The sequence below is a fragment of the Phaseolus vulgaris genome, chromosome 2, assembly GCF_051622355.1.
Source record: "Phaseolus vulgaris cultivar YP4 chromosome 2, ASM5162235v1, whole genome shotgun sequence".
Classification (NCBI taxonomy): domain Eukaryota; kingdom Viridiplantae; phylum Streptophyta; class Magnoliopsida; order Fabales; family Fabaceae; genus Phaseolus; species Phaseolus vulgaris.
In genome coordinates, this window is record NC_143499.1 from 44,473,533 (window position 1) to 44,497,561 (window position 24,029).

At 30.4% G+C, this 24,029-nt stretch overlaps 6 protein-coding genes across 6 annotated transcripts; all 6 read right to left on the reverse strand.

Annotated features, from left to right (window-relative positions):
• Positions 1-1,434: 1,434 nt before the first annotated feature.
• Positions 1,435-3,588, reverse strand: LOC137812456 (Plastid-lipid associated protein PAP / fibrillin family protein). Its single transcript, XM_068614434.1, has 7 exons — positions 2,969-3,588; positions 2,752-2,867; positions 2,418-2,540; positions 2,172-2,270; positions 2,035-2,079; positions 1,808-1,881; positions 1,435-1,648 (listed from the first exon to the last, which is right to left on the reverse strand). Exons 1-7 carry the CDS (start codon positions 3,228-3,230, stop codon positions 1,561-1,563), a joined length of 807 nt encoding a protein of 268 aa, XP_068470535.1. The 5' UTR covers positions 3,231-3,588; the 3' UTR covers positions 1,435-1,560.
• Positions 3,589-4,134: 546 nt separating this feature from the next.
• LOC137812457 (BolA-like family protein) lies at positions 4,135-6,608 on the reverse strand. The gene is made up of 3 exons (XM_068614435.1): positions 6,450-6,608; positions 4,596-4,618; positions 4,135-4,491 (listed from the first exon to the last, which is right to left on the reverse strand). The coding sequence occupies exons 1-3, from the start codon at positions 6,510-6,512 to the stop codon at positions 4,296-4,298; spliced, it is 282 nt and encodes a 93-aa protein (XP_068470536.1). The 5' UTR covers positions 6,513-6,608; the 3' UTR covers positions 4,135-4,295.
• Positions 6,609-9,065: 2,457 nt separating this feature from the next.
• On the reverse strand, positions 9,066-9,733 carry LOC137812458 (histone H3.2). The gene has a single exon (XM_068614436.2). It carries the CDS (start codon positions 9,643-9,645, stop codon positions 9,235-9,237), a length of 411 nt encoding a protein of 136 aa, XP_068470537.1. The 5' UTR covers positions 9,646-9,733; the 3' UTR covers positions 9,066-9,234.
• Positions 9,734-10,981: 1,248 nt separating this feature from the next.
• Positions 10,982-11,651, reverse strand: LOC137812460 (histone H3.2). Its single transcript, XM_068614437.2, has one exon. It carries the CDS (start codon positions 11,576-11,578, stop codon positions 11,168-11,170), a length of 411 nt encoding a protein of 136 aa, XP_068470538.1. The 5' UTR covers positions 11,579-11,651; the 3' UTR covers positions 10,982-11,167.
• A 3,850-nt stretch (positions 11,652-15,501) lies between these two features.
• Positions 15,502-16,538, reverse strand: PSAN (photosystem I reaction center subunit PSI-N, chloroplast, putative / PSI-N, putative (PSAN)). Its single transcript, XM_068614438.2, has 3 exons — positions 16,140-16,538; positions 15,897-16,022; positions 15,502-15,742 (listed from the first exon to the last, which is right to left on the reverse strand). Exons 1-3 carry the CDS (start codon positions 16,434-16,436, stop codon positions 15,653-15,655), a joined length of 513 nt encoding a protein of 170 aa, XP_068470539.1. The 5' UTR covers positions 16,437-16,538; the 3' UTR covers positions 15,502-15,652.
• Positions 16,539-20,585: 4,047 nt separating this feature from the next.
• LOC137812452 (RING-H2 finger protein ATL78) lies at positions 20,586-21,567 on the reverse strand. The gene has a single exon (XM_068614427.2). The coding sequence runs from the start codon at positions 21,451-21,453 to the stop codon at positions 20,779-20,781; it is 675 nt and encodes a 224-aa protein (XP_068470528.1). The 5' UTR covers positions 21,454-21,567; the 3' UTR covers positions 20,586-20,778.
• Between the last annotated feature and the right edge of the window lie 2,462 nt (positions 21,568-24,029).

Consider the following 24,029-nt stretch of genomic DNA (forward strand, 5'->3'; position numbering starts at 1 on the left):
CTTGTTTCCGTCTTTTTCTTATTTAGTTGGAGTTATGATCAAATCTTTTCAAACTGTCTCTTCTAATTTGGATTTTTCCTTATTTATTATAAGAAGTTGGGTTGTCAAATCATTTCATGCTTTTTATTTTATAAATTTTCTATCAAAACAGAATCTTAATCAAATTTATAAAGAAACTCATTTTACATTTTCTTCCATTCATAGCATAACAATTAAACTTTCAACCATTTTTTAACATAGCCTTATTAGTGATTTTACAAGTAATAATTATCTTTTCATCAACCCCAATTAACAAATTAATAAATACTAAAAACAAACAAATCACTATCTCGTACAAAATCAAAATCAACACGAATCTGATTTATATTTCTTTTTTTGTCTGACTTAATTTTTCTGTTGAATTGCAGTTGCTTGACCCGTTCAAGCCGTCTCTTATATTGTTGAATTTTCTTTTCTATAACCAAAAAAAAAAAAATAGACGGCATAAAAAAATATACGCACGAATCGAGTATAGTGCTATTCTTATAATAAGTGGTCATCATTTGGTTAAGTTTTGTTTCAATTTAATTAAGTTGGATTGAGTTTTAGCTTCTTTCACTGAGTAAATTCAAAAAAAGTTATTAAAAAAATTAATACAAATATTTTAATATTTCTTTAATAATTATAAGATAACGAGATTACTTATAATCCACATATAAAAAATAATATTAGTGTTGTTGAAAATTTCACATCGAGAGATGAGAATAAATATGGTACCAGAGTCATTTAAAGTTTATACTAACGAGTGTTTGTTGGATCTATCGTGTCACCATCAAGGCGTTATCGGATCACCCATAATATGTTATCTCAAGCACGAGCTGGCTGTTATGCTCGGCGTGAGGGGTGTGTTGGAGATCTCACATCGACTAGAGATAAGAATATTTCATTGTATATAAGTGACTGCAAACCTCATCTCATAAGTCAGTTTTATGGGTTGAGTTAGACTTAAAGTCCACTTTGTAATAAGGATGTTTCTAAGTTTAATTTCTACATAATTTAAAAAATATATAAAGAAAAACTAATAAAATCACATTATTATAAAAAGAATTAGTCATTTCACGACAAATATATAAAAAGAAAAGACTTGAAAATGATATTTAAATATTTATTCAAAAGGAGAATAGAATCATTTCCATAATAAAAATATGATGTAATCATCCTTATAATATATGTTAAAAATAGTAAAATATTTATAAAAAAAATGTCATTATTTTATATAAACTATAATACACATTGGAAAATTTAGGGGAGAAAGACCCTACTCACTTATGTCCTTTTTTATCTTTGCCTGTTCACAAAATTATAACAAATATTTTTTCGTGACTAAGTCTCCAAACTCTATACAAATCATACATAAATGCTTACAAAGGTAAAGCAAGCTATAACTAAAGCATCTCGATGATAAGAGAGTTTTGTATAAGAATTTTGGGCAACAAAATTCTGAAATGAAGAGAATATGCAATGATACAAAAATGGTGGCATAGTATTAATTTAGAAGATTAAAGAGGAAGAGAAAAATAGTTAAGAGTTATTACTATCATCAAATCTTTCCAGTACAAAGATATTGCTTTTGTCGTCCCTTCCTATTCTCATCGAATCATCAACATATCTATGCCATAATAGACTTCAGAAACAACAACAATCAATATTAATAGCAAGAAATCATAGCTATTTAATTTTAGAAAATTGAAAAGGTTAAATTTTCTATAAAAATCGAAATTATTAAAAATAGCTTTAAACAACATAAATCTTGAAAGAATTAGGATACGTGATTTCCAGCCATCCCTCTGGATTGAAGATATTGAGCAGAAGATCATAATTTTTCCGGAACACATTCATCAACTGGGATGCAAAGAGGAAAAATAATTTAACTATACAAAAAAAAAAAAAAATACGTACAAATAAAATGTATCAAATATTCAATACATTAGTTTCATTTCAAAATTATACAATTAAGGAAAAAAAAGGTCAAATAATAATATATGGGTAACATACCTGATCAGGAGTGATAGTTGAATTTTCGAAATTAATGTCAACCCTCTGTGAATAATTTGAAGTGGTAACTAATTAGGAAGTAATTTGGTAATGTTTAACAGAGAAAAAATTGAGGAAATAAGGAATGGAGTTTTAACTGTTGTGGAAGCAATCTTGAAAGAGGCTTCAATACTAAGTTGTCCAGACAACAAACTCAATCCTCTTGCACTGAACTTGATCATGTTAACTGCTTTGCTCTCCATTTTCAAATCACATTACCAATGTTCAAACTCAGTACATTAAAAAGTAAACTTAAATGTACCAGTTATATCAACCAAAATGTCAAGTTTAAGAAAAAAAAGAGCAACATAATACATTAATCGAGAACTTCATTGTCTTTTTACCTTGGATATATCAATTGTCTGAAAAAATTCATCCAGTGAGATAAAGTCTCTGAGGCCTAACTTTGTCCTCTTTGATCCCAAAATTGATATTGTACTGTAAACAAGCCTCCAACACCCAGCTACCTGCCCATAATGAAAACATAACAAATGTTTCATGACACTCATACTGGTAGATACCTGGAGAGAGAGAAAGATTGAAGAGAAGTGTGCGTGATATGATGAGATAAGAAGAGAAATTAGTGGCGTCAAATGGGGTGTTTGTTCTTCTAAATATAGAAATCTGAAAACATACTATTTTAGCTTCTAAATGTCAATGAGAAAGGATTGATGTTACCGTCTCAAGTTCTTGAGTTGGGTATGGAGTAGGATTCAGAGATTCTAGCTGCTGCACCAGACTTTCAATTTCGGATTTCTTGGCAGATGGCATTCCGAAGATTCCCCTATTGATTCCTTGAAACACGTTTGTTTGCAACCCGCTTCAATCATATTACTCCTTTTCGAGTCTGAAATTCACAATAACAAAGGGAGATGAAAATAATACAAGTGTGTACCTTCCACCGCCTGGTAAAGCTCTCGTTTCTTCTGAGCAAGTGTTTCAAGCTCAATTAAGCCTGACCCAGAATTGTGTTCTGCAACTTTAATGATTGTAATGGGTCTAAACCATAACGGTCTCTCACCGAATCTTGAGGTGTTTATTCTGGAATGATTTCTGGCTGGGACAAAATTTTGTAGCTTCATGGCATTCATGGTTCTACAAATGAGAAGACTTACATGGGAATCTGTCATTGGAGGCTGGAGTAGGTTAGTGACCATTGAACCTTCATGTGGAGATAGTGGCTGTTCTATCTCTCTTGGTGATAAGGAGTTATTAGGCAGAAATTTTCGGCCGAAGGGAAACTATGACACGTTTGCATTCCTGTTGAATAAAGGCTGTGGATAGGTCTACCGAGACATGTGGCTTAGAAGTTCCCATTCCAAGGACTCAAGATCCAGTTGATATATACCTTATTATACGGTTGTCTTCTACGAGACCCATGTTCCAATAGCAAAAATTTCAGCTGGGGAAGTGGTTTTCAACCATTATTTTGCAGATCGAAAAAAAAAAAGCATTATTCTGTGAAGTTTCTGTCTAAAAAATACATAACATTTAGGAATTGGCTTTGCCTTTCACGCTGCATACAACATTTATGTCCAGAACATTTATGGATTGATTGAGATGGCATACGACTTAGATAGTTACAAAGAAAGTGCACGTGTGCAAAGACTTCTTTGAAGGTTGTGTGTGTACCTGCTAGTGAGATAAGCAGACACAAATGTGAAACATGGAAAACTGCAACAAAAGACACCCAATATATACCCTCAAGTGTCTCTAATACACAAGATCTGCCAACAATTCGTAAAACCTTGAAGTAAAACTCACGTGGCAAGTCTTTCGATTGAACTTAATTTTGTAAGTCGACATTTTTATAGAAACAATGCAGTAAGAAATAAAATTTTATAAGACACAAAAACGATTGTCATTAGACACGCAAAAAGTATCCTTGTTTCATACTTGTTAAAATAACAAAAAAGTTAGAAGTCACGATCACTAGTGGCACGAAAGGTGGGTGTTTTATGACTATAAATGATTTAAAAGTTTCTACTTGAAGGGGTTCGCCCGAAAAAGTATAGCTGATGTAAAAGTATCTACCCAAAGAGGGCGACATGACTTAATAACTAGGGGAAAGAAAGAAATTTTGTAAACTTAACTTGAGTACTACAATTACAAATTTGAGTGTCGATAAACATATATAGAGCTAGAATCCATAAACAATGTCAACTGTCAGCAACACACTGGATATCTTATTTATAACTACTACTGTAACCGAAACATATGGTCTAGGCAGCAGCATTTGATTGGTTGGCTTCTTGCTGTTGTTTCCACTGCTCTGGGGTAACAGTTTTCTTTATCGAGAGAGCATGAATCTCTTTCATTTCCTCCTCTAAGGCAGCATTCACCATTCGATGCCTCTCCAGTAGCCTTTTGCCTTCAAATTGTTCTGATACAATCTCCACTACAAAACTTGCACCGCACCTAATGCCACAACACCAAACTTCAGGATTGTAAGATAAAAAAGGGAGGAAGTAAACAGTGCTATAAGTAGAGGACACAAGGTCTGTAAGTGGATAGAAACTTACCCTCCAGATGTATCAACCACTTCCTGAAACACAAATACAATAAAATTAGAACGGAAAAATTGAAGAAAAGTAAGTGTCAAACTCAGTACACCCCTGAAATAGGCACATTTTTATCTTTGGTGCATAAAATTTGTTCTGTTACATATAACTCCCATGAACTTAGACAAACTATGTCATTATTAAAAGGAGCTAGAATTAACAGATAATCCCTAAATCCTTATAAATAACCCCTTGAAGTTTAACAGATTTTCACATTAATGAACAACAAATTCCATATTACAGACCCCATCTGACACGCAAGGGGGAAGCTCTCCATTAACATACTGAAAGAAGTTTTTGTAATGAAGCAAACCACAATGTTGACAAAAGTAAATTTTTTGTAAAGATTGGACAAAAGCTTCAGGATCCAACAGTAAATCCAAGGTCACTGCATAAGTCATTCAGACTGTCAAGTGTCAAAGGAAATTCCAAAACTGTTATATGGATTTCCGATAGTCATAGATAATAATAACAGCTAGCCTATGGAACATGAAATTTTTAGATTGCATAAAATTTCAATAACAACCAAGATCCAACAGATAAGCAGAAAGCACCACGAACCATGTATTCTTACGAAATTAAAATAAATATCAAACGTAATAAACTTGGTAGGAGACGAAAGTTTATATGTCAGTGACTCTTTGATATCTAGAAAAGGTTGCAGTCGACAGATAACTGACTACCCTGCATGGGCCAGCCTAGTTGGCGAGAGAGATAGTTTGCACAAGATCATTCCACCTTTGGGCAACAAGAAAATGGAATATGGATATAACTCGGGGAAAAAAATTACTCATGTTCATTAAAAGGAGCATAGAACAAGAACAAAGCAATATAACCCAGTGGAAAAGAAATCAGACAGCCAAAGATATAAATTCGGGTGGTACATGTTACAGATTTATTTAGATATGATGTATGCCACTTTGCCAAGTACGTGGGCATATATACTTGTCCGTTGTGGTATGCTTTTGTACTTGCCTTGAGATGCAAGGGTTTCTTTCTCTCCCACACCCGTCAAAGAGAAATACACAAAGATACAAAGAAATTGAAGAACAATTAGAGACACAGACATAACCATCCACAATCATCATCATTTGCAGTGCAATAGGAGTTCTTTGGGCATTCTCATTCTCCCTCCCTCCCAATAGTGCTGCAAGCTCATTCTCCAGTAGGGCTGCTACATCCCTCCACTTCCCATTCCATCTTCATCAACTCCAAGTTCACCCATTACCCAACTTGACTCTACCTTTAGTACCCTTTCTGTCTATCTCATCTCCCGCTATCATTTTCTTGACTCTACAAGAATGGAAGTGACACAATTCGCAACTTAACCATGAATTGCTACCCACAAACCAATTCTTACGGTATTTATTGCTAGAAGTAAGAACCTGATTGGAGAAATTTCTCCACAACCATTTTTAAGAGAAGAGAAATAAAATTAGTTTCTCCATACGCTTACAAAATGTTTAGAAATCAACTTAAACCTATACTAATTTTAACTTTTCAAAACTTATTTTAATTTTCTTTTTTATTTCTTGTTCTAGCAGTGCTTATAGAGAAGCTGATCCAAACAAGTCTTCAAATTTCTAGGTTCTCTACCAATACTACGAAAGAAGCAATTTTCAAAGAGCGAAACCACTTGTGGGATTTGGGTAAAAACAAAAAAAAAATGCAGAACTTGGATAGCGATGAATTTGACCAACTCTTGACAAACAGGGTGAAATGCTTGTGAAATTGATAAATAAAAAGAACAAACAAATTTGAGAAGATAAGAAAAGAAGTGCAAGATAAGAAAAGAAAAGAGAAGGAAAGGCTTACAAGATGAGAAGGGTTGAGTTTGGCCTTCAAGGATGCTTCAAGGTTTTCCTTCGTGACGCCCATGCCTCTTCTCTTCTTTTTCGCCCTTCAGTTCTGTTTCTTCTTTCTCGCTTTCTCCTTCACCAATTTTCTCTCTCTTATTGTATATATGTACACACCTTCTCATTTTGCGTTCTCTACACGCTCATAAAATGAAAGCAGTCACTAAAGTAATACTTTTTTTAAAATGTTCCTAAAAGAAGTAATTTTTTTAAAATGTTCCTAAAAAAGGTAATAATTTTGTGTTTTAGGCTTTTAGGTTTCTTCTTAAAGGCAATCATTTTAATTTCTTTTTCTTCTCTGAAAAACATTTTTAAATTATTTTTTTTGAGTATATAATAATAAATTAATTTTGTCCTTGATATTTTTTTTGGCGCACCTTTATATTATTTAGATTCATTTCTTTCCTTCCTGCACGAGAGTTACATTTTCCCAATTGTTGTTTTAATGTTTTCTCATCCATAAAAAAATAGATAATTTGTAGTAAATAGGATTTACGTGTGTTCATTTGCTTCTCCTGCTTTTAGGAATTATATATTTACTTGTATAGATTAAAATGAATTTAAATAAAACTTAAAATTGAAAGTAATAAATTCCGTTGATGTGTAGGTTGTTTTTTCTTATTTTCCTCGTATCTTTTTCTTACTTAGTCACTCAGAGTTAATTTGTAAAAGGTTATTTGACGATCAAGTAAGTTCTTTGTATTAAGAGTGTATGATGTAATTAATCAAAGTGTATCTTACTATTTTGTAAAGGGTTTACTTATACTACTTGGTCATGAACCATCTATTATGATGACTTTATGAGTGTTAACTTATTATTTATAAAGCACTTTCTTTGTTGTGTATTAAATGATCTTTTTGTACAGCATAATCGATTATGTATATATAGACTGAATTGTAATATCTTCATCTTTAGTTATGATTATGATTATGTTTTAATTGAGTGATTAAGACTAATTGATTGAGATCTCTTAACTTGTGTGTTTGACTTGTGCACTTGACTTGTGCTCCCTCATAACTTTAAATACATAAGTCCATGATCAACTATCGAGTCAAGCTCGTGACCTAACATGCCTCTAGTCTTAGAGGTAGACCAATAAGATGGTGAGTTTAAAATTCGAAAGATGAGTCATTTGTTACATTAAGATCCATCACTTAACAATTTTGTGATGTGCAACAAAAATCATATTAGCATAAGTGCTTGATGAACCATGCTCACGCAAGTGAATTTTCCTTTTTCAGAAACCAAAGGAGATACAAACTGAGAAACAGACACATTAAAAATTAAAAACAGAAAAAGAAACGAAAACAACAGATGTGTATGAAAATAAGTGGTATCTGTTCTCAAAACGACAGAACAAACAAGAAACATATAAGGACAACTTTCATGGAAAAAAAAAACATAGATGAACCTGAACTGAAGTGATTTCAGAACGGTTCATAGTGGCAATGGATGCAAGGTCTTTGGGCTTCGGTGTGTCTGTGAGTCACCTCCTCGGTTACAAGTCGCCACCCAATACTTGCCTCTTTACTATCAGATGCTTTGCTAGTAATCCCTTCTTCTTCTTCCCTTCTCTTCCATTTTCTTTACCAATAAACCAATTTCATGTGCCATGATTTTTATTCTAAGCTATTTTTCCTTGTGTTAGTTTATAATTTGGTTGGCACTTGATGTGAACACATTCTTTGCTTCTACATGGAGCTTGACTGATCAAGTTTTTTTTTTTGGATTGAAATGTAGGCAATGGTGAAAGGCCTTGGAAAACTTCGGATGTTAGGCTTGTGTTAGAAGATCGATCAATCTGGAAAGCAAAGTTGTTGGGTGCTTCAGGAACCCAAATGGGTGAAGTTGTTTTTAATACATTATTGACTGGGTGAGAAGAGATGAACTACAGATCATAAATGCACTAGGTCTGAATATGTTTAGTGTTAACTTTTTTAAATACCTGCTCATTGCAGGTATCAAGAAATTCTAACAGATCCTAGTTATGCTGGTCAGTTTGTGCTGATGACAAACCCGCATATTAGTAACACTGGTGTAAATTTTGGTAAGTATTTAAATTCTAAGTCTCTTGAATCTCTGTTCTTGGAAGTTGTCTAATCTTCCCTTTCGATGCTCTTACTGGCAGATGATGAGGAATCAAGACAGTGCTTCTTTACAGGTCTAGTAATTAGAAGTTTGAGAATCAGGTTAATTTACATGCTCCACAAAAGCTTTTCACTGATTGAACTTCACTTTTTGCTATGCTTCCTTCTTCTTTGTCCTTGTAATAAATCTATGCAGTACCTCAAGCTGGAGATGTGTAGAAACACTAGGTGATTACTTATAAGAAAAGAATATCATGGGAATTTGTAAGTAATTTAATAGAATGTATAAACCACCCTGCAAGGGATCGTGTAGGGACATAAATGGCTGTACACAGAGTTAAGATGTTTAATTCAATATGCTCAGATGTTTTGTAGGGTAAGAATGGGTTAAATTGTTATGAGTAAATGAAAACTAGTTCAACCTCCCCATTAATCTGTATCTAAATCTTGTAACAACCATTATCCCAGGTAAGTACAAATCCAAAGATGGGAGACAAACATTTGAAAAATTAAAATCAGCTGAGATGATTAAGTACATAAGGGTGCATTGGAAGAAGTCTTAACAACACCCACTTCAGATGCTAAGATTCACAAGGAGCAACTATCAAGAACTGATTAAAAACACGCAAACCTAAAAGCAAAAGATCAAAAGAAAACTAAGCCCTTTCGCCTCTGATTCTTCGGGCAAGTTGAATGTCCTTGGGCATAATGGTGACCCTCTTAGCATGAATGGCGCAGAGGTTAGTGTCTTCAAAGAGTCCAACTAGGTAAGCCTCAGCGGCTTCCTGAAGAGCCGAAACGGCACTGCTCTGGAACCTCAGATCCGTTTTGAAGTCCTGTGCGATTTCACGAACCAACCGTTGAAAGGGGAGCTTTCGGATCAGAAGCTCTGTGCTCTTCTGGTACTTCCTGATTTCCCTCAGAGCCACGGTTCCAGGCCTGAACCTGTGGGGCTTCTTCACTCCGCCGGTTGCCGGAGCAGACTTCCGAGCAGCCTTCGTGGCCAGCTGCTTCCGGGGAGCCTTGCCTCCGGTTGATTTGCGGGCCGTTTGCTTTGTACGGGCCATTAGGAAGCTTCTAGAAAATTCTGGACTTGTTGTTAGAAGAGCTCAAAGACTTGCAAATGACTACGATATGATGAGAAGAAAAGCAATGGGGGTTTAATTATATAGGTGAGAGCTCCGAATTTTGGAGGGAGGGAGTTTTGCATTTGAGAGCTTTGGATTTGTAGTGATCCGTGTGTGACAGGATCCAACGGTTAAGATTCGGTTTCGATGTATCACGCGGATTCATCTTTTCCATTTTTTAGCTTTTCTTTTTGGCTTTATTTCGGGAAATACTCTAAAGTTTTTAGGTTTCTTGGGAATATTGGTCCCCTTGTATGCATGGTAACAAGGATTTTAGTTTAGTTTGTAAAATTATTAAAGTCATAAATTTAAGCTGTTTATTTAAAGTTCCCAAGTATTTTAATTTGTCTATTGTATTTTTTAACATAGTGAATAGATATTTTAAATATATAAACTTTATCTTAAGTATATATTATAAATAATTTCGATTACAGTATAGAGTTTTTTTATTTCTTAATAATTTAATAAAAAATATTTTATTTAGTTTAAAGTTTTCAAATAAAATAAAATGTTAAAAAGGATAAATGGTTAAGAAACGAAATATAGATAATAATAAAAATTTGATTTCAAATGATTGAAGGAAGACAAAAACTAGTGAGTTTCAAAAGAAAATTAAAGAGATAATAAAAAAAATCATCTTCATAAATAATGAAAAGGAATTTTTGATAAAAGAGAAAACGAACCATATTCCAAAACAATTCTTGAAAATCATGATATAATTATAATACTTAGGTATTAATACAAAAAAAAATTCTAAAAATATTTATATTTAAATACTCAAATAATGTCATTTTCGTTACAAAATTTAATTCGTTGTTAATTTCAATTATTTAATGAAAGTAATATTGTATTTCTTTCTTGGAATTTCTTCAAATATTTCATCAAAGTAGAATTGTATTTTTTTTCTTGGAAAATCTTCAATTATTTAATCAAAATAATATTACATTTTTTCTCGGAAATTGTTATTTGGACAAAAGAAATTAATTATCAATTATAAAGTGTTTTGTGGGAATTCAACAACTTTATTTTAGGGTAAAAGTTGATATTGAAAAAATGTTTATACTATACATTAATCTATATGTTTAGATAATACTTTTTGTGGTGAATATTTTCATTAAAGTTTTGTATTTGAAAGATATTTTGTAATTTACGGGAAAAGATAATTTAGAATGCAGGAACTTGAAATCTACATTAACAAAAATATTATTTTAAATTTTTTGTTAATATTGAAACATGAAGATTGATTAGAAATTACAGAGGCTTAGAGTTCTGACAGTTTTGTTATTAGTAGCTTGTTTGTATTAAACAGGGAAATCTTGAGAAGTACACACAGAGGAACAATTACCAGAAATCAAAACATCATATACTAAATCTATAAGACCCAAGAACGAACCTAATACCAGCTACATAGAGATGAGGTAAACCCTAACCCCAAATACAAGAAAACCAAGAAACAAACAAACTAAGCCCTTTCGCCTCTGATTCTTCTGGCGAGTTGAATATCCTTGGGCATAATTGTGACCCTTTTAGCATGAATGGCACAGAGGTTAGTATCTTCAAAGAGTCCAACCAAGTAGGCCTCAGCGGCTTCCTGAAGAGCCGAAACGGCACTGCTCTGGAATCTCAGATCCGTTTTAAAGTCCTGTGCGATTTCACGAACCAAACGCTGAAAGGGGAGTTTTCGGATCAGAAGCTCTGTGCTCTTCTGGTACTTCCTGATTTCCCTCAGAGCCACAGTTCCAGGCCTGAACCTGTGGGGCTTCTTCACTCCACCGGTGGCCGGAGCAGACTTACGAGCAGCCTTCGTCGCCAGTTGCTTCCGGGGAGCCTTGCCGCCGGTAGACTTACGGGCTGTTTGCTTAGTACGGGCCATTGAAGGGTTGTAGAAGATTTGAAAGAAACAATTCAAATGAGAGAATGATTTGGGGTTCGATGAGTGAAGGATGAGAGCAAAGGGATTTTGTTATATAGGTGAGAGCTTGAAATTTGGGAGGGAAGGAAATCTACGTTTTGGAGCTTTGGATTTAGAGCGATCCGTGTGTGGCTTCATCGAACGGTCGCGATTTCGTTTGAGATATCACGCGGATTCATCTTTTTCCATTTTAGTTTTCGTTTGGTTTGGCGCCAGCGAAAGAGTTGGTGCATTTTTTTTTTTTCCCTCTTCTAAATTTTCCCAATTTTTCAGTTTCCCTTTATAGAATAAATGTTTTTTTATTAAGTATTATTTGTTTTAAAAGTTTACTTTTTAAGTTTATTATATATATATTAGTTTAAATACTTACAAAAAAAAAAATCCATTAATTTTTTTCTCTACTATATACATATTTTTATAGAAAAATCAATAATTGAATATAAAATATTTTACTTTGTCAGTACGTTTTTAAAATTTTATTTGTATATAATTTACTTGCATAAAGTTAGCAAGAATAAAGTATATATATAACGATAAAAAAAAAATAGACTAAGTATATATACAAAGATACGCCACTTGATTCCCTCCGAAACAAATTGGTCTAAGTCACACAAAATTTTAAAAAATTAACAAAAATTTGTTGGTAAATTAATTCAAAAATATTTACTCAAATATTGAGAAAATATTATATCAATATAATTCAATGCTGATTTCGAATTTGAACAACAAAATGGCTTTAATTTTATTACATAATATCTTATTACTTTTTTAAAACTTAATTCAAAAGGGATTTGATTATTTTACTTTAAATTTGATTAAATAAAAATTTAATAAATTTGACTTGTTAAAACTTTTGTTTCTTGATTTATTTTAGTATATTTAATTCTTATATATATAATGCATTTTATTGTAATATACAATATATAAAATTAAATATTACATAAATTTATTTAATAATTTGAAAATTATTTAATTATATTATTAATAAAATATATAATTATAAATAATGAAAATAATAAAATAAATTATAATATCAACAAACTAGATATAGTTATATAAAATAACAAATGTATATGATAATAAATATTATTTTAATTCAACACACAAATATTTTTTATTGTATTTTTTAATTTTTTATTGAAAAATACAAGTGATTATGATATTATATATTATAAAATTTTAATTAATTTAAATCTATATAATAATTTATTATTCAAATATTTTTTAAGAAGAAGGATAAATTTATAAAGTTACATTTGATATCTTTAAAATAATTTATAAATTCCTTGTGAACTATGGCATATCACTTACAAATTTCAATAAATCATTATCACAAATCTACTTTATCATTTTTCAATCCAAATAACTTTACATGTACTTACACATCCTTTCTAATCCTCACAAATTCATTATCTCCCCTCCTCCTCAATCCAACACAACAATTATGCAACACCTCAAGTTTTAAACTCCACCTGGACTTATTTTTCTATATTCTTTATCGTTCATATAAACATTAAGTATACACAATTATATAAAAATGTTACAATAATAAATAAAATAATTAATTTGAATTTAGGTATTTTGTGAAGTAATTTATTATTTGGAAATATATTTTTATGTACTAAATATATTTTTTTTAAAATCTTCTTTCTATTTGAAATTTATTTCAAATTCAATTTGTATTTATAAAATTATTTTTATATTGATTTATTTTATAAATTATGAACATTAGTGGGTATTAATAATTCATGGCTGTTTTATAAATAAGTATATTGTTTATAATGGGATAAATTATCTATTGACGTGGGTGTAAGATATTGTTAGATGAAATTTCAAAAGATCTTTTAATTTAGTTTTGATTATATATTTAAATAAAAAATTATGAAACATAATTTTACAAAGCATAAAGTCTCGTATGTAAGTGTTTTATCTAGTCTAATAGATGCAAGTGTAATGCTTTTCATGTTTAACAAAAATGTTTGTATATTTTGTTTGGAAAAATTTACTTGAACAAGTACAATTGCATATACTTCGTCTGATAATGTTTTACTTTGAAAAGCAATAAGTATAATGTGTCTACCAGATGAAAGTATTGAACATTTCATGATACACATCAAACTTACAAATATTTATTTTATGCGTGTAAGAAATATTCGTTTCTCCTTTCTTTCAGAAGGATATCATAATACTTTTCATCATCAAGATTCCTTAAATTATGTGATGAAATTTGATTAATGCAAATAATCTTTTGAAAAAAATATGAAATGTTATTGTTACGTAATCAATCCACTATCATTAGATTTTGTGTTTTACTCAAAGGTGAAAAACAATGCATATCTCAGGTAAGATAAGTTATGTCGCATATTGAAAGAGTTGTGTAAAAAAGTAACAAATTAATGTGTCTTTAAGTTTCAAATGTGAAGGTTAAACAATTAAAAAAAAAACTTTATTTTATCTCACAGCGATCTCAAAATAGTTACATTCTAAATAATACTTACATTATTCTAGTTAAGGTCAAAAAATATCTACTAGTATTTTTGTAAGATTATCTTGTTTACCAACACTCATTCAAAAACTTAATGTAATTTGCATGTTAGAGATAAAAACATAAAGAATAATTCCTTCTTCTTTGTAATATTTTTATATTACATATTTTTTATTTGCAACTAAAAAAAAGGTAATACTTTTAAAAAGCTTTTTAGATAATGTGTCGGTTTTGTCAAAATTATGTTTGACAAGACAGAGTTTTAAACAAACTTCCTTGACAACACGTTTCTTCAATATTAAACCTCGTATGTTTACATTTATTAGACAATAACTTTATCAAAAGTTTTTAAAATTTATAAAACACAATTCAACATTTTTTTTGTGTTCTTGACATGTTTTTACACATTTAATCATTTCTTAACATTTAATCATATTTATTTTTAACATGAAATATTTTAATAATTTTCTAAATATATCAATTAAAAAATACTTTATCCCATCAATCAAATAAATCATAAATGATTGAATTGTCAAAGAAAGAAACATATTAGCATTTTTTTTCTTATATTTATTCTATCTCGTATTAATAAATAAATCATATAATAGTACACTAAAATACTATCATATATATTTGGAAAACTATAAAAATATTGTAAGTGCAACACAATCAAATTCTAAAATACTTGTATTAAATATATTTACACATGTTTATTAATTATTAATTAATTCTAAATACATAATTGTTTTTAATACAATAAGTCGTTTAACTCATTTCGGTAAGAATATTTTCAATCCGAAATCAGAAATGATCCAATTCAGTATGAATATTTTTAATCCAAAATCCAGACTAAATTCACCAAGGGAAAAAAAATTAAAAGTTCCAAAAGATAATAATTTTAATTGTTTTTTTTTTAATTTTCATTTTTTTCGGAATTGTCTGTGTTTAATGCAAGAAGTTTATCTTAACATAACAAGAAAGAGTAAAGAAATTAATTAATGTTTGATACTTATTTGATCCACATGCGTTATAATAATATAATATCTTAATTAAAAAGGTTATTAAATACAAATATAAGAAAGGAGTTGAGGAGATAAATGTATTCCTCATAAATATTGTAAATATACAATTCTCTTCTTAGGATATACTTGTCTTACGCTTTCCACGTTAACTCTTGCATCATGCATCATCAAAGGCAAAATTACGAATTTTCAGACATGAATGTAACTTATTTTTTAATCGGAAGTTTTAACGTATGATTCAGTAAAATGTATACTTTTAAACTCTATAAAAAATCACAAGGGTGTTCTCGAGTTCTGAGTAGGAAACAAGATAACAAAATAATGAGTAAAGTTGTGAATTTCAAAAGAAGAAACAAGGCATTTGGAGTGGCTTCATGTAAACGAAAGAGGCGAGTAAGATTTAGTTTCTAATGTTTTTACAACCAACACAGATTATCATAAACTGCAGCAATAATGATAATAAGAATAATACAGAGAATTATGGCACATTATCAAGGAGAACTTTGACACGGGAAAATGTTGTCCATTTCACCATTTCCAGAAAACATTAGAACCACACTTGTATTTGTCCTTTCCTTCACATTCTAGATCCAAATCATCAGAAAGAAAAGGCACTTTCTGCGTTCATTAAAAGAAACCAAAGTAAAGATTTTGAATCAGTGTTACGCAAGTTTGATAAACACTACAGTTGAAAAGAATCAATAACATTACATAAATTATTTAAAAACTTATAAAAACATAATTAAGTTAAAAACTACTATAGCATATATACCTTTTGCTTAGCTAGATCCTGGCAACCAGTGAAGTTTTCAGGGAACTTGCAACTGCCAAATTCCACAGTGTATGCTCTTGCAAAATTGGCTCCAGTTGTGGCTAACCTTTTCTTGTCATTAAGTTCCTGTAGCAATGATCCATTATGGAGAAGTTAAATTACGATGGCATGAAAGAGTGAAATTGAAACTAAAATTAAGGGTAACCGTGATTGTATGGTAAAGAGAGAAGGGTTTGAAGAAACCTTGTTGGTCTTGCTCTTTTCAAGGTATTCTTCAATGACTCCTGCATTGGCTGAAGAGTTGGAAGCAGCAGCTGCAGCAGTGAAAAGGGTAGCTGCTAAGTAGACAAGGGCACTTCTCCTTCCTTGGTCTGATTTAGATTCAGTAACTTTTGCTTGGTGAGCCTTGATGAGAGGCAACTTGAGAGCAGAGAGTTGTGGAGATGCAACCGAAGGCATGGAAGTGAGCTTGGCATTGAGGTCGGAGCATCCTGATCTGGCATAGTTACAAGCCAAGACAGTAGAGTTCATGGCAGACATGGTGGTGGATGCAAGTTTTGTGGTTTTGATCCAAGCTGAAAAGAAAACTAGCTTGTTTTGCAAGGACCAAAGGCCAACTCAGATTGTGTGCTTCTTAATCCCAGTGGTTCTATTTTGTGTTTTGTTTTTTATTGTATTTTTCTTGTGTTGTTTGAGGCTGTGATAAGGAGTGGATACGATAAGTGTAACGTAATTGAAGGTTGTGGTTGGAGTGTGGATAAGGTGGGATTGCCTCACTCCTTATTGGCATATCTTGCAAACATGTTGCTTTTGCCACACTTCACCCTCTTCTGGTTCGTATCATAGGTCCCACATCAAAATCCCCACTTCTTATCTACTCTACATATATTTCAATAACCTTTTTTATATGTAAATTAACTCTTACATTAATTAATTTTAAAATCTTAATGTATTTTAAAAAGCGTGTATGGGGAAGATTGTATAGCAGATGTATCAAGAATGGTGTTACTTCCTCCGTTCCTCATTCCAGAATTTATTTTTTTTATTTCTAGAATGATAAATCTAGAATTTATAAATTATAGTTCAAAAATTATGTTTCAGAAATACTCTAAAAAAAATAATCCAAAAATCATTTTTAAAAAGGGTAAAACAGTCTTTTCAAAAATAATGGGTGCATAGAGAAATTTGTTGGATGCAGGAAGAAATACCCATAAAGAACGGGTTCCTTTTCATTTTTAGACAGCGTGGGGCTTAAAATCCTGCTTAGAAGCCCAAGATGAGTCCAAAGCAATTCATGATGTGGACAAACAAAAAAGATTCCCGACCCATTTTTGGGAAATTGCTTTTTGCACTCCTGTGATAGTATTTTTATATGTACCCCATTTTTAAAGGGCATTTTCGTCTTTTAACACTGAAATTGAATCATATATTCCATGATAACAATTAATAAGGATTTCATTTTCAATATATTTTTTATCTATACACTTTTTTTTTACCTCTATCGATACTTGTTAATAAAATTTGTAGCTGCCCGATATAAAAAAATATCTACAATAAACAGTTGTGAGAAAAGATGGGAAGTATTCTTATTGTATAATTAAAAACTAAAATATTTCAAAACTATTTTTATACATATTTTATTATAACTTTACTTATTAGTTGGATGGAAATTTACAATAAACATATTACACAATTATAACATTATCAAAATTAACAAAAAATATTTAATTTTATGATTATTTTGTATAACTTCAATATATATTTTTTTTATTTTAATAATTACTTTTTAATTATATTTTTTAATTATAATTTTTTATTTGTCGTAAAAAAAAAAAAAAAATATGTGCTAGTAAAATCATAAAATTATAATTTAAAATTATGAAATAAAAGTAAAACATATACTTTTTTACTTTTAATAAATTCAAACTAATAATAAAGAACATGTTTAAAAAATATATACAGTAGTGTAAAAATTCTTTTTTACGTTTAAAAGTATATTCTACGTTTACTAAATTATATCATGGGTAGCTATCTTATAAACTATTTTTTTATAATTAAAATAATTTTAAACCTAGATTATAAGAAGTGCCAAGTTTGATCTATTTTTAACGTAGTTTTTTTAAAATTTGAATTGAATTTGTTTATTTGTCGGTTAAAATAAAAACTTATTTATTAAAATTATATTTTATATTATGATTTTTGAAATTGACAAATAAATCTAAATATATAAATGAACTTAAAATATAAAAAAGTAATAGAAAAACGATACTATTATATTGTTTATATTTATTTACATAAATCCTTGTTAACCAAAGACAGATAATATTTTTTAAAGATTAAAAAGAGATAGTATAAAACTTAACCTTTTTATTTAAATGAATTTTAAAAAGCTTGATCTAATATTTTTAATAAACAACTTTACATCAGCGTAATCCAAATCAGGCAATAAATAAAATATGTTCGGCCATAATAATAATTACTATTTCTCCTATAAAGTGAAATAGAACAAGGTTAAAGGAAACATAATCCTAAACTATATCTATTTTAAAAACTACTTTAAACCCATTTTTCAAAAAAGCAAAAAGTTAAAGTAACTATAATTTAAATTAAACGCACTGTGATCTTAACCAATTAATTTGATCTGGTCCTAATTACTTTGGACAACCTCACTTAGATAACAAATTGGATATAAACATACCTTAAGAAATTAAATCTAATAACATTATCTATTTTAATTTGACTCATTATCATATTATCTGACGCATTATAAAGATTTTACATCGATTAATATATATCTTCACATTCACATCAAGACGTACACATCTTATTCGTAAAATTAAATATTTATAAATAATTTAATAACAATAAAATAAAATATATCTAAAAAAAATCTTTAAGTAAATTTAAATATAACTTATCCTTAATTTTCTCAAACTAACGAAGGTTGGTGAGATGTTGAATAATAACATATATCATGCATTGAAGTTTTAGCAAATCAAAGTTGAGCCACTTAGATGCGTGGTATTTGTATGTGTGAGTTCTATGATACACCATTTCCATTTTAGTGCATTTATTTGATTGAAAGTTGATGAGTGGTTTCTGCATCAGCTTCCATTTATTATTATATGCATGCTCCATGAACTGGATAAAGTATGCAACTTTCTATTTTTCTTTTCTTTTTAATCATGGAGTATAGTTGTTAACAGCAACGATCAGGGGGCGTTTTATTATTCACTTGTACCATTTTGCGATCAAATGTTTTAAAATCTGAAAACAAAGTGATGTGTATCTTAATTTTGGTTTATCAGCAAATTGTGATATCTATGTTTGTGTGTACAAAGTTAATAATCTGAATTCTTTGTCCAAATTAATGTGATGTTGAAGCACGGTTTTATATTAATTTCAAATTTAACCCTTTGATAAAATAATGGGACAAGAAATATTTGGGAGGTTCTCTTATCTCTCACACGAAGATAGATTAAAAATATACAATTGGCGAATTGGATTACTCTCCCGTTATCAAGCAAAGTTATATTAATTTACATGTTAAAATATTGATACCTATTACGCTTTTCGACTTAAAAAAATAAAATAATAAAAGTGAAGGTTATTAATTTTTAAAACAGAGTTTTAAGCTACGATTCCGTTACAAAGTTACCGTTTTTTACTTTGTCTCTATATAACTGTTTAATCCTCATTTGTTTTTACTCTTAACATTTTTCAAGAACTTTCTTCAAAATCTTCGCGCCTCACTTTTTACGCCGAGTAGGAAGAGGTGTATAGTGGAACAAACACTCTTGGGAAGCCATTATATGGTGACAAGTTTTTTTTTTTTTGAAAAACTTATGGGTTACAAGGTAGACTACAACTTGTGTTAGAGGGAAGATTTGGCAACAAGTGTGCAACAAGAGTTCTTTCCCAAACATGGTTCGGAAAATAAAAATAATGTGATTGAATTACTATACTGATGAATCTGTATGTAATAGTGTTTTTAATTGAATTTTTAATATATTACCTGCAGATATAATTTATTTCTAACATTTTCTATTATTTTTTAATTAAATTTTAAATATATTACGTATGAATTATATCCGTATGTAATAATTTTTATTTTTTGAATTAAATTTTAAATATCTTACCTACAAATTACTTTACTTACGGATTTTATCCGTATATAATAATGGTATTATACACATAAAAAAAATTTCTTTCGTTTGGAAACATTTTATTATACTGTTTGTTATCATTAAAATTTCATAAAGTACTTGTATATATAAGATTGTCCAGTGGAGTGTTAGACTTTTCAAAAGTTACTAGATTATCTAGTATCTAATAATAAAATAATAAAATATGTATTTTTTTATGGTATAAAAATTAAGTGGTAGATGTCTCTCCAACATATTATTAAATTACTCGTTCTCTACATTTCGATCTTAGCTTAATTGGATTTGACAATTCTTAGTGAACTTTTGGATTGAGAAATAGTGCTGAACAGTTTGTTTCATTCAAAATGATCACCTTGGTTTTAGTATTAAAAATATTAGTTAAGTGGAAATAATAATGATAAACGACCATACAAAATACACACTTGTGTTTTCCTTTATCTTTTCTTGCTCCATAATAATTCACTTTCATCTTCTTCCGTAGAAAGATATCTTTAAATTAAATTTCATGAAAGCACGACAAATCTGTGGTCTAATTAAGAACTTCATAATATCATTGAAAAGAATGCTGTAACAAAAAATTAACTAGTATATCTTACACTTGAGGTCAAAACAAAGCAACTAAAAGTTTCAAAACATTACTTCCCCAGTAACAGCCGCATTGATTATGGTTGATTGGTTCAGCTATAACGAAAACCGAAGGGATTCATTGTAATTAGCTAGCATACTTCCCTATAGTTACGCTCCAAACCTTCAGGTTCAAGTGGTTGGATCCTTATAATGGTTTCTGGAACTAGTGGTTGGGATCCAACAATTTTCTTGCATTCAATGAGGCACTGTCTGCACTTGGGGCATGATGAGTGTGAACTCAGCCATTTGTCAATGCAACGAACGTGGAAACCATGGTTGCATTTTGGCAAAATGCGTACCTTATCACCATTGACAAACTCTGAGAGGCATATCACACACTCTGTGTCCAAACCTGGGAGTTTCAACTCGGTTGAGTAGCTCACAGTAGGAAAAGTCTTGAGGGCTTTCTTCTTGATTCCTGTGTTGGCCAATCGTGGTGAAGGGCTGTAGCTCACACTAGGGCTGTTGCTCATAATTGAAGGGTCGTTGATGACTATGTTTGAGCATCTCAGGACACACTTTATGATGGAGTTCAAGCCGAGTGAGCAAATAACAGCACACAGAAGGACTGCGAGGATCATGACAACATTTGCGTTGAAGTCATGAGCTTTGAAATACGAGTCGGTTGAGTTGTAACTAATGGAATCTGGGGATTTGGTCAAGTCTTGTTGATGAAGAGGTTCTTGAAGGAGTAGCTTTCTTGAGCTTGAGTCCATGAGAAGGTCACGGAGCAATTGCGTAGTGAAGGAAGTTGAAGCATACATGTCTGATGGGATCTTGAAGAAGAGTTAGTTGGTTGGAGCTTTAGGTTGGTTATCTTAGGTCTTAGGCAATTATGTATATATATAGGGGAAGTTAGCACAGTAGGGTATAACATATGATTATGATATCTAGCTTGGTAGCTTTTCTTTTATTAGAAAATGAAACATTATTGTTGTTTGGTGAGTGGTGTTTTAGAATATTCCTAAGGGGTTTTTGGCAAGGAATGAAAATCAAACTTTTTATCTTTCTTGCTAGAGATAGATTAGAAGCATAATATAAACATCCACTGACTATGGCTATCATGAGTCTATTTTATTTCCACTTTACACGAAGTAGGATATGCCAAGTGGCACAGTGAGGCCATGAAGGAGTAGTGAAGCTTCGTGAGGATTAGTTGAAATATGGTTTCATTCAAGATTGATTCAGTGTCCCATCTTTTGGGTCCCTGTGATAAAAAGTTGAACTAAGTGGCCTCCGGAAATGGTTTTTGTTTTTATTGCTGCAAATTTCTGCCTCAATCATATGTGTTTTTGCTTTAAAAATTTAACAGAAAAAATATATTATAAACGACTTTTAATAATCTTATTATACATGGGTTTGGCTTAGCTAAAATAAGAATGGTGGGAATGATTTTGAGTGTTTCAAATGGGTTTGGTTCAACCCTTCAATCTTCCATGTGTAGCTGACAACTAATTCAATGGTGCCATTGTGAATGTGGCAGATGCTGGAAAAACCTCGAGTTTGGCTCGTCCTTGCATATGTGCTCCCATGTACACTATAACAAAAAAAAGTGCAATATCAAAAAGAAGATTCTTTTTAGATATGATTATGATACAGAACATTTGTATACACTCCTCCACTATTTTTGGCAAACATGAATGTCGGGTTTCTGTCTACATTAGACTCAATTACGGACACGTGGAAAGGAAGAAAGAGGAGATTTTACACAATTCACTAATGTCTGAGAAGCCAAAATTGATTTCAAACATGAAAAGTACTTGTAGGTCAACCAAACTTACTGTTTCTTTTGAGAATTAATTTTAGGTTAGGTAGAAGATATGAAGAAAAGTGAAAGTAAAATGATATATTTCTTTAAATTTTTGAAATACACTGTTTTATAGTTTCTTAAATGATATATTGTGCATTTTTTTTCTTCAAATTTTTTAAATAGAGAAAACGTTGTCAGAACATCTTTTTGGTATCCGACTAAATCACTTAACGATAACTTTTTTAGAGAATTGATATTGAACTTTAAATAGTTGATATAATATTATAAAATTTAGTTAAATCAGTATCTAAATCTAGATAAAATGACAAAAAATTTAAGTATCTAAATGATGTAATAATTAGAAACTAAAAAAATATTTTTTAATTTTATTATTTTCATTGGCAAAAAATTAGTCTCTATAATAAATCAAAATTAACTAAATAAATAGTTTTTAGTTAGATTTTAATAAGAGGATAGACTTTGCCCACATCTTAGGTTACCACTCGAATGGTGTTAGGAAATAAGATTGTCATTAAGACTAATTTACATAGATGCGGATTGCAGTAAAAAAACGTTGTGTTGTTTTTGTGGGATAAAATAGTAGGAGTTAAATCATTTGTTTTTTTACTTCGGGATAAGTTGGTTGGTGTGGAATCATGCATTTCGTCGGTTACCCCCATTCATGTTTACTTCCATTTTTTGTTGTTCAAGATGTGTAATGCTCCGGAGTCAGTCATTTTAGGAATGAAGAATATATGGATTGCAGTGGTTAGTGAGATTTGGAGTCATAGGAATAATTTATTTTTAAAGGTGGAGTTTTGAATTATTCTGAGATATTTTCTTTGGCTCAATTGAAAGTTTGGTTTTGGTTCACTTCTAAATTTTTCTCTGCTTGTTTTTTCTTTTTCTAATTGATGTCTTGATCCTTTAGTCTGTCTTTATTCACATTAGTTTGGTGACAGAGTTTGTTTTTAACAGGATTAGTATTTTGAGTAGAGTAGTTGTTTGGAAGGTGTCGTATTGTTAGGTTGTCCTTGTTTATTTGTATATCAGTTGGATCATCCCTGAAGTGATTCATATGTATATATTATTTATTGCTGATAAAAAAAACATTTTAACAAGAGACTAAACAAATTGTCTTTAAATAAACAAATACTTTTTTATAATATGGTAGCTAGTTATAAGTATAGTATATAATTAAACTATAAATTATTAATAATAATAAAAACTCTTTTAAATATCAATAATTTTTAATTTATTAAATAGTTTATAATTTAGTCAATATAATGATTAATTACTCTTTGTTTTGCAACATTGGTCTTCCATGTGTAATGATTGTTTCAACCTTACTCAAATTTGACATGTCATTCATCTGGTGATGACGATAAAGAGATCTTCGTCAAAGATAAGAGGGTTGAATGGTTTGGATCATTGTCATCGAATTCATTGACAAAAATGTGCTACTCATAGATCTCATCAATGAGTGAGACTCAAGCACGAGACCACATATGGTATTGCTAAGAGAGTGGTTGAACACAAAATCCTAAACCCTAAACATAAAACTCTGAAGAGTATGTTATACACACGACA

Excerpts from the sequence above, each read along its gene's own strand:
- PSAN (XM_068614438.2), bottom strand. The coding sequence starts at position 16,436 with ATGTCTGCCATGAACTCTACTGTCTTGGCTTGTAACTATGCCAGATCA. Across the intron at positions 16,023-16,139 it reads AAAAGAGCAAGACCAACAAG|GAACTTAATGACAAGAAAAG; the intron begins GTTTCTTCAAAC and ends TCATTGCTACAG. Across the intron at positions 15,743-15,896 it reads AGGATCTAGCTAAGCAAAAG|AAAGTGCCTTTTCTTTCTGA; the intron begins GTATATATGCTA and ends TAATGAACGCAG.
- LOC137812456 (XM_068614434.1), bottom strand. The coding sequence starts at position 3,230 with ATGGTCACTAACCTACTCCAGCCTCCAATGACAGATTCCCATGTAAGT. Across the intron at positions 2,271-2,417 it reads AGACAATTGATATATCCAAG|AGCAAAGCAGTTAACATGAT; the intron begins GTAAAAAGACAA and ends TTGAAAATGGAG. Across the intron at positions 1,882-2,034 it reads CAACTATCACTCCTGATCAG|TTGATGAATGTGTTCCGGAA; the intron begins GTATGTTACCCA and ends TTTGCATCCCAG.
- LOC137812458 (XM_068614436.2), bottom strand. The coding sequence starts at position 9,645 with ATGGCCCGTACAAAGCAAACGGCCCGCAAATCAACCGGAGGCAAGGCT.
- LOC137812457 (XM_068614435.1), bottom strand. The coding sequence starts at position 6,512 with ATGGGCGTCACGAAGGAAAACCTTGAAGCATCCTTGAAGGCCAAACTC. Across the intron at positions 4,619-6,449 it reads AACTCAACCCTTCTCATCTT|GAAGTGGTTGATACATCTGG; the intron begins GTAAGCCTTTCC and ends TTTGTGTTTCAG. Across the intron at positions 4,492-4,595 it reads GTGGTTGATACATCTGGAGG|GTGCGGTGCAAGTTTTGTAG; the intron begins GTAAGTTTCTAT and ends TTGTGGCATTAG.
- LOC137812460 (XM_068614437.2), bottom strand. The coding sequence starts at position 11,578 with ATGGCCCGTACTAAGCAAACAGCCCGTAAGTCTACCGGCGGCAAGGCT.
- LOC137812452 (XM_068614427.2), bottom strand. The coding sequence starts at position 21,453 with ATGTATGCTTCAACTTCCTTCACTACGCAATTGCTCCGTGACCTTCTC.